At 42.2% G+C, this 18703-nt stretch overlaps 3 protein-coding genes and 1 long non-coding RNA gene across 5 annotated transcripts; 3 read left to right on the top strand and 1 right to left on the bottom strand.

Annotated features, from left to right (window-relative positions):
- The first annotated feature begins 1422 nt into the window (after window positions 1-1422).
- LOC124338390 lies at window positions 1423-2397 on the top strand. The gene is made up of 4 exons (XR_006917776.1): window positions 1423-1679; window positions 1753-1878; window positions 1937-2155; window positions 2215-2397. It is a non-coding gene; the product is annotated as an uncharacterized LOC124338390 (long non-coding RNA).
- An 85-nt stretch (window positions 2398-2482) lies between these two features.
- On the top strand, window positions 2483-3881 carry LOC124338344 (nucleoprotein TPR-like). 2 transcript variants are annotated; one of them, XM_046792490.1, is made up of 6 exons: window positions 2483-2579; window positions 2640-2831; window positions 2889-2994; window positions 3057-3178; window positions 3244-3392; window positions 3457-3881. In XM_046792490.1, exons 1-5 carry the CDS (start codon window positions 2520-2522, stop codon window positions 3250-3252), a joined length of 489 nt encoding a protein of 162 aa, XP_046648446.1. In that variant the 5' UTR covers window positions 2483-2519; the 3' UTR covers window positions 3253-3392; window positions 3457-3881. The 2 variants fall into 2 exon arrangements, with proteins under 2 accessions (XP_046648446.1, XP_046648445.1); XM_046792489.1 differs by having other exon boundaries at window positions 3057-3392.
- Window positions 3882-4060: 179 nt separating this feature from the next.
- LOC124338265 (gastric triacylglycerol lipase-like) lies at window positions 4061-7039 on the bottom strand. Its single transcript, XM_046792366.1, has 11 exons — window positions 6803-7039; window positions 6521-6739; window positions 6208-6409; window positions 6051-6077; window positions 5869-5956; window positions 5698-5783; window positions 5460-5617; window positions 5215-5373; window positions 5048-5132; window positions 4816-4961; window positions 4061-4710 (listed from the first exon to the last, which is right to left on the bottom strand). The coding sequence occupies exons 1-11, from the start codon at window positions 6803-6805 to the stop codon at window positions 4558-4560; spliced, it is 1326 nt and encodes a 441-aa protein (XP_046648322.1). The 5' UTR covers window positions 6806-7039; the 3' UTR covers window positions 4061-4557.
- Window positions 7040-10579: 3540 nt separating this feature from the next.
- Window positions 10580-16481, top strand: LOC124337779. The gene is made up of 3 exons (XM_046791801.1): window positions 10580-10583; window positions 10642-12386; window positions 12447-16481. Exons 1-3 carry the CDS (start codon window positions 10580-10582, stop codon window positions 16479-16481), a joined length of 5784 nt encoding a protein of 1927 aa, XP_046647757.1.
- The last annotated feature ends 2222 nt before the right edge of the window (window positions 16482-18703 follow it).

The following is an 18703-nucleotide window of genomic DNA, read 5'->3' as shown; positions in this document are numbered from 1 at the left end:
GAATATGATTTCATTTTTAAATATCGGGAAATAGTACATTTTAATAACAAATTTGACTATAATAAATTGTTTTTAATACGCAGATTAATTTCGACATAAAAAAGTATCACATTTTGTAATATATTATATCATTTTTCGGCCTTGAAATATATCTTTCTCGTAAATGTCTTCCCGAGGAGAATTTTCGCATTGTGTTATACGGTCGGATCAGCACATGCATGTAGAACGCAATTTTAATTCATTATTGGAATGAATTCTCCGTTTTTGAAGAGGAGTGGTTAGAAAAAAGGGCGCTGACTGCGAAAAAGAATTTTCCGTTTCAATGACGGATGAAAAATGCAATGTATATGGTATCCAATAACTAAAATCAGAATCCGTTTATAGTCATGTTAAAACATAAAATTTTGTATTTATAAATGCTTTCGCTACAAATATTGTATGGCTAAAATAAAAAAATCCTGTTCATTTGGAAGGCCAAATAACTCAAAGACTTTGAAAAAAGCTACTTCGAGGACAGGAATCGAATCTAAGACCAAGGGGCTTTGCTTAGCTTCTCATACAGAAGCTATAACCACTATACCAACCAGACCACATAGGACTATTGCTTATATACATTGATAAACAATACAACACACAAAACGAGATAACTGTTGATCCTTTAGTCAAAATGGCCGTCTTAACTCTTTAAAATTATTTTGTGGAAGACGCATATCGTCGTCAATCAAACAATATTGGTTGACTCAAGAATAACCTGACTGTCTGAAGTAGAAACCGAACGTAGGCCATTACCATCTTACGACACTCTAACCACTGCAACAGTTTCAACAAAACAACTCCTGCAATCAAAACTGGTAACTTATATGCATATATAAAAGATAAGAATAAATGAAAGTCGCACATTATTACTCTTTCATTCAAAATACTCTAAATTCTTCATAATGATTAAATGTTGAAAATTTCAGACGGACGAAGGATTTGAACGTTAAACTCATGCACCGCAACCCAATACTCAAACCACTACACTGATCGTTACGATATAAAGCTGCACAATGTTTTTAATTATAAAATTTATAAAAAATGCGTGGATTTGTTTCTTATAAATGCGTTTATAACTTGAAACTGATTAGTACTTATACAAGCAAGTTCAAATCAAGACACGCAAAGAAGTCAAACATTTCTTAATGCTTACATGTTTATTTCAATATGGTATTACCGGGAAGATTTTGGTTTTCTACATTAATTTTTTCAAGTACCAATAGTGAATTGAAACAATAATTTGACTTTTTTATGATTCTCAATTTCAACAACAATATAATTTTCCGTTAACAGCACATTTTTTGAAAAAGATTTAGTCTTGCACTTTCTTTTCGGGGTCTACTGTTTAGCGTCATTCATTTCTCAAATTATTGGCAATGGCCGCCATGTTTTGTAAAATGTCAAAGTGACAAAATTCTAATATTTTGATTTACGGGAGCAGAAAGCAGACCCCTACTAAACAATTTAAGTTGACAAAGTTGTGAAGAATGAATTCATTCTAGCCTTTTATCTAATTCAGTTTTCCCTGGAACTAGTGTTTGTATAATGGACTAACAGTGCAGAAAATATTTTCGCCTACGATCTTAACCTGTTGCTAGTTAAGTTGACAGCAAAATGTTTTACGGCATTTCAAACTGTTGCTGGTAAATTTGAAAAAGAATTTGTGTAACTTTTAGCCTACTTTAATATGTTTTTAAAAAACATCCAACTAAAAAGTTGGATTCACAGCTTCAGCAACTACAAGATTGGGCACGAAGAGAGGAGTCTAATTCAAGATCTGACAGATGGGAATCTTGCCTCCTCGCAAGATCAGCTCAAAAATGTTGGATCAAAACCTACTTTGTAAGCTATATTTCTATTTTTCTTGTAATTCGTATTTTAAAATCAATCTTTGTTTTAGGCTTGAAGCTATGCAGCAAGATTGGAAGAAAAAAAGGAATCGCTTTTAGAAAAAAAATAGGCTTAACTCTCTACTTTCAAGAAGAAATGACGGCCTGGGTAGACTTACAGGGGAGCTCAAGGCTTTAACTGATCAACTTGTTCATGCTAATAAAGAAAAATCTGAAGCCCTTATTAAAACTGAAGAGCTTAACAGCCAACAACTCACTTTGGAATACAAGTAAGCTCACATTTTTAACAGTTTGTATTAAGGTAAATCAAAATTGAAAATTTGTATAGAGAGAGAAGGCTGGACCAAGAACGGGAACTTATTGTTCGACAACAGAGGCTTCTGCAAGATGAACTTGAAACAAGAACAAGAGAGATTATGACCATACGACGTGAGAAGACTTCAAGAGTGCTAGAACTCGAAGAACTAGAAGAAAACATTGAAGCCATGTCACCTGCGGCTTCTCGGTAATCGAATGTGTTTCCCATTTTTTTTAATGTAAATTAATATAATGATTTCATTTAATAGGTTATTGTTAAAATCAGGAATGACCCTAACTCAGATTTATAGTCAATATGTGTCTATTTCTGAGCAAATGCTATTTGAAGAGGAAGAGAATAAGAAACTGAATAACTACATAGATCAAATTCTTCAGGTAAAGAAATACAATTTTTTCTGTGTGTTTGAAAATTAATTCTTTTATTTCTTTCAACAGGAACACGAGGATCGAGCGCCAACCATAGCTCGACAACGCGAAGATAGTATCCTCAAAGAAAAGAAAGAAAAGGAGGCTGCTTTAGACAGTCAAATTCAAGCACTTCAAGGACAGTTAGCTGAATTAAGAGCCCAGAACGTGCGTTTAAGCACCCACAATGAATATGCCGATTCAAAGGAAAAACCATTGCAGGTAATCGCAATAAAATAAGTTTTAATTAGTAAAATTGTATTAAAATGTGCTCTTAAGGGCAACTTGGAGTCTTGCAAGAAACAACTTAACGCTTTAGAAGATAAGAATAAGATTTATGCCTGCACAATTGCTAAACACGAGCAAAGCATTGCAGTTTTACGAGGTATTTTCATTACATCTTTCACTTAAAATTATAACTTTGAAATTATTATTCCTGTTTCATAGACGAAGCGATGAATGCTCAGCAACTGCTTGCAAGCGCAGAGATAAAAGTTTCGATGCTTCAAGAAGAAAAGCAACTACTTCAAGATCTTGAAAAAAGCCTTACAGTTGAAAGAAATGCATTGGTAAGCGAGCGACGTAGCCAAGGCCTTCTTCATGCCAACGCAAATTTTAATTAAAGGTGTAACAGTTTGCATGAATATTTACGCCGCCCATCACAATCCGGAATTTTTCCCTGATCCGGAATCTTTCAAACCGGATCGATTCCTGCCGGAGAACAGCGTCGACGACATCTGTACGCTTTTATTCCATTTAGCGCTGGCGTCCGCACTTGCATCGGTGAATTTAATTCAGAAGCTTTTTATTTAGACTCAATTAAAAATAATTTTTCTGAATTTGTTAGCGCAAAAATACGCCATGATTGAGCTGAAAGTTTGTCTGGCCAACATTTTACGGAAATCGAAATTTTCTCTTTCCGATCCATCGGCATGAAAAAAAAATAAATAAGTTTGCAATGGCGTTGCTGCAACTTCACGCGCCATTGGCGGAGAAGACTCATCCGAATGCCATATGCTGAATGCCATATCGCCCTTTCCGGATGCTTCCGAGACGCGGACGTCTTTCGAATTTGATTATTCAGCCCTGGCGTTGCCCGTTCCGCTGGAATTCGCTGACACGGACCGTTTGCAAGATGTGCCTATCGACGGCTTTGATAAAGAGACTGAAGGCTGCGATGTTCCGACTATACCGGTGGAGAGTTTAAATGTTATAAGTTATATGTTATACGTCGCATGTTATAAGTAACGTTGATGAAATAAATAAAATAAAGTTGACAAAATCTGTTTCTTTTTGTCTTTTTTGCCGAAATTTCTGAATCCAATATAGAACTACATCCGATTCATAAATATGCGGAATTTCATATCTGTAGGCCAAATAAAAGTTCGTTTTCAGCATGCATTATGAATGTATTAAAAACACATTTAAAAATGAAAATAAAACAGTTCTGTGCATGCACGTAGAATACGTGTTAAACGCTTTCCAAAACGGAAAAAGGGAGCACTTTTGGTGTATGTTGCACAATGCATGTTACATTTTTTTCTTCCATTTACAATACATTATAAATGCATGTCGTCATGCGAAAATTCTCCTCGGGTATATAGTTGTAGTGATGGCATTACGGCGTATTATATAATACGCGTCGCCCAAATCTAATATACAGTTTACGCCATCTAGTTCACGTTTTGAAATCAAATAGTCAAATATGCGACTAATACGTTATATAATACAGCGCACAATTTGTTTGTTGAAGTCCGCGAGAGTTTACACTACAATTTCGCGATCCATTATTGTATATAGGCTACTTTATTTATTATGATCAAGCAAAAAGACATAAATAGAATTGGGTTTTTTGAATGGCAGGATATTGACGGTGAGCATTCAAGAGATACAATCGGGAAACGTTATAACTATATACTATAATGTCATTTGTACTAAATATCCATCGTCAATTTGGGGATGGTAGGAATGATATCAGTTGATTGTTAAGAAGCACATTATTGTTCTTACTGATCAAAAAGCTGGCATGATTGTAATATTTGTCATCGACTTTGACGAGTTCTTTGACATTGGGCAATTTGGACGCTAGCCATTCGATGTCCTGCAACAATGATAATGCGTGACAGCTCGTTAGCTCATTAATAGACCGAACCAAAAATAAACTATTCCTCGCGCATGCAAATGAATGTGGCGAAATTGGTCTTACCTTGGGCGTTACTAGACGATCGTTTTCCCCATAAAATAAGTAGACCGGTACTTTAACTTTACCCAAGTCGTAGGGCGGTGGTCTGAATTTCTTGTAGCGAAGATAGTTGCCAACAGGTCCGAAATCATACGGAATGAATGTGGGACCTGAATCAAATCAAAAATGATGGCGTCAACAATTGTTTTTTTTAAATAGATACTTCTATTTATATAGCCTGAGCAGCATAATATACCGGAGTTAAAATTCATGGCGAACTGGGCGACAGTGCGAACTGAAGTCCCTGCTGGGGTGTTCCCATCTAAAACCCTCAGAATTTCCTAAAACAAATTCAAAAATAATATGCACACTTTATAGTCATAATATCATCAATTTCGGATGCTATTTTTTAATATCTCCTACCACATCTATGTTTGTCGTGTCGTCTCCAAGCAGCAAAAAGAGAACATTTCGGCACAGTCCAGCCCATCCGACATTTTTCAAGCAAAACTTTCTTTGGAAATAGTTCAGATACGACTCTTGCGAAAGGAAAGCTCGAGTCTTTAATAGCCTGAGCAAAAACTACACAGAGGAGGGAATAGAAAATTTAACGCTAATAAAGATAGAGTTAAAAAAATCTAAATAATAATTAAATATAAAATGCCAACCTCTATGGGCTTGATAAAGGGAGCTAGACGAAAAATAGGGCTGGTCATGTGGGCCAGCGACGTCGCTGGAGCTAAGGCAACCATCGTTTCGATTTTCGATTGAAGATCCGGGTATGTGGCCATTGCGACGAAAAACATGCTGCACCCCATAGAATGTCCTTCGGATCAACAAATGATCATTATGATTATAATATGACGAAACAATGAACTATTGCAGATTTGCTGTGCTATTATTTACCGATGTAAATTAATTTTTTGCGTTCCGTTTTGAAGAGGATAAAGTTCAGCACAGCCGGAATGTCAAATTTGCCCATTTCGTCCCATCTAATACAATACCATATTTTGCATAAACTCAATATTTTTATTTCAAATGAATTATTAAAAAATATAGGGGAAATTTAATACTGACGAGAAATCCCAGTAAGACTTTTGGGTGTGAGTCAGGGTCTTATGCTTGCGTGAGTAAACGTTGCCGCGAGCATTGCCGAGCCATACATCTAAAATTCACATATCGAGTCGGTTATAGTTGACTTATTTTTGCTTGCGCAAATATAAGTCCTTATAATAATTAAATTAATAACGAATAATTACCGTAACCAAGATCTGCTAAGATGAATGCTGTAAATCAAAGAGCGTACATAGATTCAATCTCTGGTCATCTTCATATTGGACACAAATGGTCACTTTAACTTTATACACATATTAAAAAACAAAAAAAGAACAATATTTTCAGTTGTCAGAGTTTTACCCAAGGATTGATCGGAGGGAGTAATTAGCCAATCAGCTGAGGAGCAGAGGAGTCCATGTTGTAGCCAGACAGGTTTGCCAGTGCCCAAATCGGACGTCTGACCTTTACGCCCAGGGATTCGATGCAATTCCAAAATGTATCCGTCTGACGTCGTGACTGAGTACGAAGCTACTGGATAGCCGCGGTTAATGATTATTTGCACCTATATAGACAGTTAGAAGGAGCACTTAATAGGTCACAAGGTCATCACATAACTATATAGCCTTTTGAATGACACATAGAATAAGAAACGATAGGGAGTGTTCGATTATACCGCGTTCATAGCTCTTTCGTCATTGCTCGGCAAAGCCGTCAAATTGATGAATTTGTCGTCGGTTTTCAGCTGCTTTTTCGATAAGTGAGCTCTCGGTGAAAACTGCCACATTTGACTCAACACTTGGCTGACGGACTGGCGGACCTTGCGACGAAAAATGCTTCGCCCATCACTGCTGCTTCGTCGCTCATGATTTAAAACTGTTGAGCATTGACTTAACTGACTCACCAAATACAGACACAACATGAAGATGAGAAACGGAATGAGCGATGGTAAGCGTACCATTACAACTCTATGTCTCCTGTGTTGTAACTGGGCTGCAGCAAATGTTATAAAACCAAACGAAAACTTGATCAAAATTGCTGTTTGTCCGACTTTTCGAATGGCTGGAACGAAGTGTGTTGAAGTGGTCCGTTTCGGCGCCAGACATTTGTGAACTGACGCTTCTTTCGAATGTGCAAGTCGCTTTTCAAAAGTCGAAATAACCACACGATGCTGCTGTGTAGGAGAGCAACCTGTTCAAGCCACGCTCCACCCGCTCCAACAACATGTTTATCAGCCATCGCCCATCAGACTCCAAAGAGAAGTATATACAAGAGGTGAAATGCCCAAAGGCCAATAGCCTATAAGGTGAGAAGAGAGGGTTTTTTTTCCCCGATGGACACTATATCTATACCCGCCAATAATACCCGTATGGAAAATGCAAATACTGTATATACAGACCGTCTGAACTTTGAAGCTGGCCAGAATTTATTTCTTTTTTTCTGTCTGTGTATACTGTATATCCGATTTCAAACTGCCTATACAGTATATAAGCGCCAGCAGTCTGAAGAAGAAAACCGTTTTAGAATTGTTTTTCTCATATATTTACACATAGCCTGCAGCTTTTTTTTTTTTGTTATTTTTTATCTTTTTTGTTGGCTGTTATACAAATTCTGCGGCTGGGCGAGTTCAACAGCCATTCCCTAGAGTCCACCTGGCATGCAACAGATGCCAAGAATCTCACGTGAGTTGTAGGTATTATATATAGGGAATTTTTATTTTTCTGTTCTCTATTAGATGAAAATATGCCGTTTGGCGAAGCAAGCGTTGTACAAAAACTGGTCTGAGACCTTATAGGTATGTGTAATGTGACGTCACAGAATAGTAATGTTAATTTTAAATGCAAATCGATGCGGAATGAAGCCACCTTCCGATCGACTAGTCAAACGTGTTTGACGGTGCTGCGATGGCGCGCGTGAAACTTACACAAAACACGAACTTATGTAGTAGAAAGAAATGGTCCTTTTAACGTTGGCAACCTTGATCGAAGCTGAACTTCTTTTTGGCTTCTTATAGTTTATACAGTCTCACCTTATAGTCAGAACCTTTTACATATAGTAGGTCCATAAAGATGAAACAGTTCGCCGTTTATACCTTGCGAGGGACAAATAAAATGTGTCTTCCCTGAGAGATTTTAAAAATTTGTGCAAGACGTCTAATTCGCCCCGTTTGGCAACGCACCACGGACAAAGAAGCTTCCCCTCCCTATACGTTTCATTGTCTACCTTTCATAACCTTTTCTATCTTTTCTATCACTTCTTCTCAGTAAACTGTGTCGCTGAGACGTGTGTCTCTTAAAACCAAACTTAAACACTTTCCGAACTAGTCGCCTGGCATCCGGCTATTCACCTTCTCTCGACTTGTCCCTTTCGTTTTGATACGGGCCGGCTGGCACCCGACCCTCCATCTGTCAAGTCCCTTCCCAGTCTCATATCGTTAAAACGTGGCAAAGTCAGGAATACAAACTCATTTCGTGTTCCATTCAAACTCCCGTGATTAGTCCCCTCTTTGTCTTAGCTTAAAGTAAATATTCGATGTAGCGACGGCACGGAGGCCTAACACATTTGGTGCATCGACCTTGCGTTTTGAACCCTACAGAAAACTAAAATCCAATCGTACAGCAAGTCGTGCACATTTCGTGCATCGACCCTGCGTTTCGAATCAAAAAAAAAAATTTAAACTCACTCGTAGAGCAAGTATTGCACACTTTGTGTAGTAACCTTGCGTTTCGAATCAAAAAATTTACTCGCTTTAATGTAAAGTCCCGTACAGACCGTGCAAAGACATTGCGTTAGATCCCGTAAAAAATCCTCCCCCCGATCCATTGAAATTGGTTGACGACCAAGCGCGCGGCGTCACCCACCGTCAGAGTAATCCATATTTATCTCCGACATCTCAACAGGTAGACAAATTCCCTTTGAGAAATTAATTTCTGGGTCTAAAAACAGAAGGGAAAAAACCTCGTAAAAAAAAAAAAAAAAAACAAAAAAAACTCTCGATCCCCCCTTAAACTCATTTTCTAATTTTTATTCATTGCAAATTAAAACCACTTGGCGATTTTGTCTAGCTAGCATATTGCCTAATATTTTTTGCGAAGTAATTCCATTAGAATCGGCAGGCCCCATTTAAATTTATCTGGCAACGCTGCCGAGAGGAAGGGAATCGGGAACCCAGGGGGAGCCACTTAGTAGCAGACGACGCTTTCTCTCTCTCGCTGCCGACAACCGCATCGTCAAGTGCTCTCCCCACATTTGCTCTCGTAAATTTTTGTAAGTAATAAGACTTGAGCAGCCCACGTGTTGCGCGTTCATAGCAAGTCTTACTACTTCCTTTTGGCATCTCTTTTCTCAGTGAATTTATTTGTTGGTCGGATATTTATTTTGGTGTGGTAAGACTTGGTGAGCCCACGTGTTGCGTGCTCAGAGCAGGTCTTGCCGATAATTTCACAACTTGCCCATGTTAATTCACGATCAAAAGCAGGCCACTAGTTAAACAAAAAAAAAACTTGCTTAACAGCAGGTGCTTGCGGTATTCTTTGATTGCTCACGTTTAGCATTCCAGTAAAATTTTCTCTTGTAGAACTGCTCATGCGGCAGTTGTAGATTGTAATCTAATCCAACCATCAAATAAATTCCATTTAATAGTAAATTTCGCCATTTAAAAAAAAAAAAAAAAATCTTTTGTTTCCGTTAATCTCTTACGTGTTGCCAAGCGCCCACCCTCCCTTTTCTTTTTCTCGAAGAGGCCACGTGGCCGTGACGTTTCAAAACTGCCTCGTCGCCGCAACAGCCCAATTTCCCGCGCCATCCAGGCCGCTGTTCACGAAGAAAGAAGAGTCGCTCGACGTCAACAACAAGTGCAGCAGCTACGGCAAAGAGAGATTGACGATCAACCCAATCAGCAAGCAAGACAAGCCGCAATCAACGCGGCCATTCAAGAAGCAGAAAGAATATTGCAAGTTATTCTGGCCGAACGAGAATAAGAAGAAGCGGCAAAACAAAGAAAACAAGAAGACTCAGCCGCTGAACCTGAAGAAGATTCCAAGGCCAGTACATCTCAAGATCAAGATTTGCATCCTGTTTCGTGTTACACACGGTCCTAGTGATCGGTCCTAAGTCTTTTTCAAGGCTCATTGGGCTATCATTCGTTGGGCTTGCTGTTCTCACTTTCATATTCAGTTTAAAAAAAAAAAAACGGTCCTAAGAGCCAAGTCCTAGATCCTCGTGGTCCATTGGGCTAGCTTCTCATTGGTCCTACTGAATTTAAAAAAAAAAAAAACTCCATTTCCAAGATGTCAGCCGCTAATTCATCGCCCAATAACGACACTCAGAGTCCGCGCCCACCAAGTCGAGCGCAAGAAATGCAGACGGAGTACACCGCCCGATATCCACCATTGGAAAACCTAAGGCAGCCGGATCAGACCGATCGTAATCCACCATTGGAAGACCTAAGGCAGCCGGATCAGACCGATCGTAATCCACCATTGTTCGACCTAAGGCCGCCGGATCACACCGATGAATACCCACTATTTGAAGACACAAGGGCGCTGAAGCAAGCAAGAACAACCGAAAAAGCTCGTGCGACCAGACAAGGAAACAAAATCATCAATCACGTGCGTAATAAAAAAAGTCGCACCGAACTCAAGTTCATGAGGACAGAATTTTCCACGACTATCGCCGACTGTCTTTCAATTCATCAGCAATATTGTGATTCGAAAGAAGATGAACGAGACGACGAATGGGTGAAAGAACTTGGAGAAGATGCAGAAACGATATTTGAAATCATCGACCGTTATTTAGAAAGAACATCCCGTCCGCCATCCGCAGTATCCATCGGTCATGCGTCTCAACGGTCACTCGGCATCCAGTCAAACGCCACCGTCTATCCAGCGCAACCGGATCCGCCCAATCGACCAGCAGATCACCATTCCGTATCACCATCCAGCTCAGTCTCAAACCAAGACGCTAAAGCTTTACAAGAGGAAAGGCGTCAGCGCGAAGAAGAAAGGCGTCAACGCGAAGAAGAAAAGCGTCAACGTGAACAACTAGAAAAACAGATCCAACAAATGAAGATAGACGAAAAAGAGAAGATCAAGAAAGCCGTTGAAGAAGAAAGAGAGCGACAGTCCAGCAAATTCACCACAGCTAATCGAGACGCAGTAAATGAAGCGGAAAAACGTGCCAACGAGATAGCTGAAGAAAACAAAAAAATCAGAACCGCGCTGGAGGTCCAAAAACAAAAGCAAAAGGAGCTGTTCGATGCCGCACAAGAAAAAGATCGATTGCTGAGGCTAGAAAAAAAAGAAAGGCGTGAGAGTGAACAAAAACTTAATCAGAAGATCCAAGAACAACAAAGCAAAATTCCCGTCAGTTCTCTCTTAAAACAACCGTACACCTCCTTCCAGCCCACGCAATTCGAACCAACCAGAGGAGCCAATCCATTTGACAATTTGTTCCAGACCGCGTCAAATCCAAATCGTCAAACCGAAGAGGAACCGATCAACTTCAAGCAATGGACGGCCCACAACGACAATTTATTGTCGTCGACAAAAGATTCCACCGAGTCAAACCACAACACAAGATCAGTTTTTCGTCTTCCCAAATTGGACTTAAAACCCTACGACGGCGATCCCAAGAAGTGGCCCGACTTTATTGCAATCTTCAGAGATTTGGTCCACTCCAACAACAGTTTATCATCAACAGAAAAAATGGCGTTGCTCAAACGATCTTTGTCAGAAGACATCCGAAATGGACTTGGCGACTCTCTCAGCAGCTCGGCTTTGTACAGTGAAGCTTTGACCGAGCTCGAAAACACCTATGGTCATCCTCAGATCGTCTCAAGAGCCTACATCCAGTCTCTGATCGAGCTGCCAAAAGTGAACAACAACGACTACAAAACATTGCTCAAATTCTCGCAAACTCTCAATGGAGCTGTTTCATCTTTGAAGAACGGAGGTTACGAACACGAGCTGAAAGCATCCGGCATCCTCGAGCTAATTTTGGCCAAGCTTCCAGCGGAATTACAAAGCAGGTGGGGGAAAAAGATAGTCAAGAGTCACCCAGTCTGCCTAACCCTTCAAGACTTCTCAAGCTGGATCCACCTAATCGTCAAAGGAGAAATGATGGCCAAGCATTGTTTGATTTCTCAAGCATCATCGCCCCCGTCCAGCAAAAGCAACCAAAAGCCGGGCCGGCAGCAAACGGACCGAAAGCCGAAGCATCCGCCTTCAATCAACATCATCGGTCACAAACCAGCCGCTCCGCCCTCAACAGCAGCCAAACAAAACGATGGAAGCAAAACCTTGACGTGCCTCCTGTGCAGAGGAGACCACCGCCTTTCATCGTGTCCAAAATTCGCAGCCTTATCGTTAGAAGAAAGGATGAAGATCATCAAGGAGTTTAACTGCTGTCTACGGTGCCTAACTAAAGGACATTGGACGAAAGAATGCTTTAACAGAACGAAATGCAACTTCGAAGAATGCACTGCCCATCACCACCCACTTCTCCACGGCGCTCCAAGCCTCAACGTGTCCTTTAAAGATAAAGCAAAGACACCAAAAGAAGAAAAATCCGAGACACAAGAAATCAAGAAAACAACCAAAAAGGGCGTTGGAACGCACACCGTCGAAGGAGATTCAATCACCACCCTGCTGCTAACGGTTCCAGTCATCATTGAAGCTAACGGAATCCAGGTCAACACAGTAGGCATCTTGGATCAAGGAAGCCAAGCATCTTTGATCCTCGAAAAAATATCAAAAAAGCTGAAACTCGACGGTCCTACGCAGTCATCACCGTTAGCGACTTTCCACGGAAACGATCCGAAGAATAAAGTGAAATGTGTATCTTTCAACATTCTCACCGCCGATTCCAGCCGCTCTTTCGAAGTCAAGTCTGCGTACACAGTCCCGCGTCTACAAATCCAAACAACCAGCCTTAATTGGCCGGCAGTCAAACATCAATGGAATCATCTCTGTGATATCGAGCCAATCAACGCGGACACCAAAGAAATAGGCGTTCTTTTAGGACGTGATGTCCTCCGTGTCCACGATGTACTAGATTCCCGCTATCCAGCCGACGGAGTTGAAGCCCCGGATGGAATCAAAACTCATTTTGGTTGGTGTGTGACCGGACCAGTGGCAACCGCCACTTTGCATCCACCTCTTCACATCAACGCGCTTTCCATCACCCAGCACCTCTCCGATCAAGCTCTACACGACGTCGTCAATCAATTCTGGCTCACAGAAAGTTTCGGTGTTCGTCCGTCAACATCTTTGCCTTCATCACTGGACGACAAAGCAGCATTGAAAATACTGGAGCAGACGACGCGTCACACTGGAGAAAGGTACGAAGTCGGACTAATGCTTCGTGATCCCAAAATCAACATTCCGAATAATCGTGAAGTCGCCGTTCGTCATTTCAACTCGCTGGAGAAGCGCTTCGCCCGTGATCCAGCATTCGCCGAACGATATTCCCGCGTGATGAACGAATACATTTCCCTCGGACACGCAGTATTATCGGACGTCAACAACTCTATCCGCAAAGGCTTCACCTGGTATCTTCCGCATCACGGCGTCACAAATCCAAACAAACCGGAAAAAGTTCGTGTGGTATTCAATCCATCCGCTCGTTACAAAGGAACGTCGCTGAATGAACAATTGTTCAAAGGTCCCGATCTGCTAACGTGTCTAATTGGCGTCCTTCTTCGCTTCCGGCAGTTTCCCGTTCCAATATCCGGCGATATAGAGAAAATGTACCACCAGGTGCTCGTTCCCAAACAGCAACAATCTCTTTTCCGCTTTCTTTGGAAAAACCCTGGCGACGTAGGAGAACCGAAAGAATACCAAATGACAGTTCACGTCTTTGGTGCCGTATCGTCTCCAACCAGCTGCATCTACGCGCTGAGAAAAACGGCAGAAGATTTTGGCAGCCGCTTCCCCGACGTCGCCGATTCAGTATCCAAAAATATCTACGTCGACAATTATCTAGATTCCACGGAGACAGAGGAAGAAGCTATCGCAAAATTACGTGACGTTTCAGCATTGCTAAAGCTCGGCGGCTTCAACATGGTCCAATGGCTTTCATCTTCCCGATCCGTCTTAGCCACCGTCGATCATTCCGATCTTTCACGGTCACTCGATCTCGACGCCGACAAACTTCCAATCGAACGGACTCTTGGCCTGCTCTGGAATTGTCAACAAGATGCGTTCAACTTTAAATCGTCGATCAAAATCCAAGCCAAAACCAAACGTGAAGTTCTCCAAGAAGTAGCTTCCGTCTTTGACCCACTCGGATTTCTCTCTCCAGTCGTAATGACAGCCAAAATCCTGCTTCAAGAAATTTGGCGATCCGGCGCGGATTGGGACGATCCATTGCCTCCTACACTGCTTGAAATTTGGATGGCATGGGCAAAGGAACTTTCAGCAATCGCCTCCATCAAGATTCCGCGTTGCTTCCGGCTACAAGAAAGGCCCATCTCCTACGAGCTTCATGTTTGTTCCGACGCATCCGAGGTCGGTTTCGGCGCCTGTGTCTACCTGCGAGCCGAATATCCAAACGGACATTTTCGCCTCAACCTTCTTCTCGCAAAAGCAAGAGTTGCGCCGTTACGCCAGCTTTCTATTCCGCGTTTGGAGCTACAAGGCGCAGTGCTGGGCGTCCGATTATGTGATTCCGCCATCAAGGAGCTTGGACCCATCGCAGCACAAGTTATCTACTGGTGTGACTCTCAAACCGTGCTTCAATGGATTCACTCAAAATCGTGCAAGTATCACGCGTTCGTCGCTCACCGGATTACCGAAATTATCGAAAGCAGTGCCGCTTCTCAGTGGCGCCACATCCCAGGCGAATTGAATCCGGCCGATGATTGTTCCCGCGGCATTCCAGCGACTCATCTCACAACTCAACACAGATGGTTCCGTGGCCCAGATTTTCTCGCCTTGCCTCAATCTTCTTGGCCCTCAACAGGCGTGATATCCGAACCATCATCAGACGATCCCGAAGTGTCGCCGGCAAAATGGGTCGGCTTCGTTCAAGTGACCAACGACCATCCCGTCTTCAACTTAATTCAACAATCTTCAAATTTACACAAGTTGAAACGCATCGTCGCTTGGCTACTCCGGTTCGTCAACAACCGTCACATCAATCCGAAAAATCGACAGTTGGCTCCTTACGTCAAAGCTCCTGAACTTCGCGAAGCACTCCGCTTCATTATTCGTGTCGACCAACGGCATTTCTTCGACGACGAGTTCCGGTGTTTGGCCAAAGGACGACCAGTGCCAACAGCTTCCTCCCTGGCCAATCTTACCCCATTCTTAGATCCGTTCGGAATCATCAGAGTCGGTGGTCGGCTGCAACACGCGTCTCTGCCGGAAGATACGAAACACCCAATTGTGCTATCTTCCGACAGTCAACTGTCCACTATGGTCATCACCGACACACACAAACTTCTCATCCATGCGTCAACAGAGCCTACGCTTCACGCACTTCGGGCAAAATACCATGTCCTTCATCCTCGAGCTTCAATCAATCGTGTCATTCGAAAGTGTTTTACGTGCAAGCTTCGTAATAGTCAACCAGCGCCACCACTCATGGGCCCACTGCCTGCTAGTCGCCTGCAAACTCATCTTCCCGCTTTTACCAACGTCGGAATCGACCTTTTCGGCCCATTTTCCGTCGTCATCTTGAGAAGATCTGTCAAGCGCTATGGTGTGATGTTTACATGCCTAGACACCCGAGCTGTACATCTTGGAGTCGCCGATTCCCTCGATATGGACTCTTTCATCAACGCTTTTTCCCGTTTTGCCGATCGTCGCGGCGTCCCTCAACTTTGCTACAGCGACAACGGAACAAATCTCGTGGCCGGTGAGCAAGAAATCAACCGCGCCCTTTCCCGCTGGAACGAAGCCGAGTTGGTGCAGAAGATTGAAAAACTCAAAAATCAACCAATTGAATGGAGATTCAGTCCACCCGTAGCTCCTCACTTTGGCGGCTCATGGGAGCGATTGATTAAATCCGCAAAAACCGCCCTGCGAGGTATTCTAAACAATCGGTCTGTCACCGAAGACGTCCTCGTCACGGCTATCGTCGGAGCCGAAGCGCTCCTAAATTCTCGCCCGTTGACTCACGTCAGCGTCAACCCGAACGACTTAGAAGCCATCACACCAAACCATTTTCTGCTGCTGCGGGCTCATTCAGGATGTAACCTTGATTATCCTCCAGGCGCCAAAGTTTCCAGTCGAAGACGTTACGAACAAGCCCAGGAGCTGATAACGCATTTCTGGAACCGGTGGCTCCGAGAATATGTCCCCAACGGCATCGAAAGAAGAAAGTGGCTTCGTTCGCGACGGAATCTGGCCGTCAACGATTTAGTTCTCGTCGTCACGCCCAATTCTCCTCGCGGATCATGGCCGATCGGTCGCGTCGTCAGCGTCCAGCAAGGTCCCGACGGATTCGTCCGATCCGCCGACGTCAGAGTCGTTCGAGCCATTCCAACCACCTCCAAGCGTCGCCGTTCAGCATCCGACGTCACCTGCACCACTCATCTGTACACCCGGTCGGTCCACAAGCTTTGCCTCTTAGAAGAAGACGAACAAGATGTTTCCGAAGACGGAAACAGGGCCGGCAATGTGCAAGACGTCTAATTCGCCCCGTTTGGCAACGCACCACGGACAAAGAAGCTTCCCCCTCCCTATACGTTTCATTGTCTACCTTTCATAACCTTTTCTATCTTTTCTATCACTTCTTCTCAGTAAACTGTGTCGCTGAGACGTGTGTCTCTTAAAACCAAACTTAAACACTTTCCGAACTAGTCGCCTGGCATCCGGCTATTCACCTTCTCTCGACTTGTCCCTTTCGTTTTGATACGGGCCGGCTGGCACCCGACCCTCCATCTGTCAAGTCCCTTCCCAGTCTCATATCGTTAAAACGTGGCAAAGTCAGGAATACAAACTCATTTCGTGTTCCATTCAAACTCCCGTGATTAGTCCCCTCTTTGTCTTAGCTTAAAGTAAATATTCGATGTAGCGACGGCACGGAGGCCTAACACAAAATTCTTATTTTAAAAAGCCGAAGGCTTACCGCCTTTTAAGGCCGAGAAATTTAGAGAAAAAAAGTTCCGACAGTCCTCCAAATACTATTAACCATGAGAAGTTCCTGGGGAATTGGGCGCGGGACGAAGAAAACGGTTTTTCGCACTTTCACGCTATCGTGATCCACCGATCACGACGAGACCTATCCCATTCGACGGGGAATATTGTTTTACATATCTAATGACTAATTTTTAGAACTATTTACTATATTTAAGAGGGATTGGGAGCAAAAGAGGGAAAAAAAATGGAAAACTTCTAAATATAGAAAAAGTTCGCTTCTAAAATTACGGGATGCGACCACCTCTATAATTGAAAGAAGAACCTTCCCTTTAACATTAACTCAAATAAAAAAATCGTGTGATTTCTTCGTTCGCGAGATATTTGCGAAAGAAAAAGACTCCCAGATTGACTTTTAGTAAGATTCACTAGCAGACGACATTTTCTATGGCCCGTCGGCTTGTCGAACGTCAGGCTCAATTGAAAATTTAACTAGGCCATATCATTTTCTAATGCCGTGTAACGTGCAAGAATATTTCGCCTTCCAATCTAAGAATGAATATAATCTTTATCGATATGCTTTGCCGTCTTGTCACCAATTCACAAGGTATGAGACAACTTAAGATTTTGATAAAAGTTTTTCTTATTTGTTTCAACAATCTTAGTTCTGCTATCGGCCGCAGTGGTGCGCATCGGCGTAAACTGCGCACGACTTTTTGGCATGCCTACTACTTTTTCATTGGAATATAACATCTACGAGTAACCTGAGCCCCGTTCAAATCCGGGGAACTTTTGTCTAGCGTAAAGTCGGACTCTTTTGCTATTCGCTTTTCTGTAGCTTAATCATCTGCCCGTAATAGATTTTATCGTGGGAAATCTGCCCAGTACCTTACTTGAAGATTTGCTATAGACATCACGGCGACGACATCTGGTGGTGATTTGTTTGGGCATGTTCTATTTTGGGGGAGGAGCCTGTGTTGACACAGACACAGGCTCCTCCCCCAAAATGTCCGTGACAGACACAGGCTCCTCCCACAAAAGCTTGTTGTTTTAAGATAGAAAAGCAAGCTTATCAGCTCGCCGCGAAGGGATAGTCGTAAGCCAGTTGAAAACTGTCTTAAATGACAAATTCAGGGCCTATTTTTAAGTCGGACTTTTTGCTAAATGCCTTCCTAATTTTTCAGAATTTTTCTGTAAATTCTATGTTTTTTCTCTGAAATTTTCTGGAAAAAAAATTATCGTGAAATTTTGATTTGTCTGAGTCATTGTTAACAAAGGGCATGGGTCAAAACAATATTTTTATTTAAAAAAAAGTAAATCTATAATGAGACTTGAACCATTATGCCACCCGTTATGCCACCCGTAAAATTAGGGTGGCATTTAGAAAAAAGTCCGACTTAACCATAGGACCTGAATTTGTCATTTAAGACAGTTTTCAACTGGCTTACAACTATCCCTTCGCGGCGAGCTGCTGATAAGCTTGCTTGCGTGCTATCTTATAGCACTTGTTTGCTCTTACCTCTTATAAATATCTCCTTCCACTTCAGCTAGCTATATAAATATCAATTCAAGTTCCGCAAACGTGTCTGTCAGCCATACAACCATAAGAAACAGGACGGATGCTTGATCTCTTGACTGTCATTCTTCAACTGGATCTCATTTAAATTAATATTTGATATTACCAATATTGTGAACATTATAGAATGCACAAAGGCCTTAGAGTTTGTTTTATAAAATTGTATAAGACTACACAGAGTGTTGATGTGAAAGTAGGCTAC

The sequence above is a fragment of the Daphnia pulicaria genome, chromosome 4, assembly GCF_021234035.1.
Source record: "Daphnia pulicaria isolate SC F1-1A chromosome 4, SC_F0-13Bv2, whole genome shotgun sequence".
Taxonomy (NCBI): Eukaryota; Metazoa; Arthropoda; class Branchiopoda; order Diplostraca; family Daphniidae; genus Daphnia; species Daphnia pulicaria.
This window is presented reverse-complemented; position numbering and strand designations above follow the sequence as displayed.

Bases quoted from the DNA above. Each gene is read 5' to 3' on its own strand.
- LOC124338344 (XM_046792489.1), top strand. From the start codon at position 2,520: ATGCTATTTGAAGAGGAAGAGAATAAGAAACTGAATAACTACATAGAT. The intron at 2,580-2,639 runs GTAAAGAAATAC...TTCTTTCAACAG, and splicing joins ACATAGATCAAATTCTTCAG to GAACACGAGGATCGAGCGCC. The intron at 2,995-3,056 runs GTATTTTCATTA...CCTGTTTCATAG, and splicing joins AAGCATTGCAGTTTTACGAG to ACGAAGCGATGAATGCTCAG.
- LOC124338265 (XM_046792366.1), bottom strand. The intron at 6,078-6,207 runs GTAAAACTCTGA...TTTGATTTACAG, and splicing joins TCCCTCCGATCAATCCTTGG to CATTCATCTTAGCAGATCTT. The intron at 5,374-5,459 runs GTTGGCATTTTA...TCCTCTGTGTAG, and splicing joins CCTTTATCAAGCCCATAGAG to TTTTTGCTCAGGCTATTAAA.
- LOC124337779 (XM_046791801.1), top strand. The intron at 12,387-12,446 runs GCAAAGACACCA...ACAACCAAAAAG, and splicing joins ACGTGTCCTTTAAAGATAAA to GGCGTTGGAACGCACACCGT.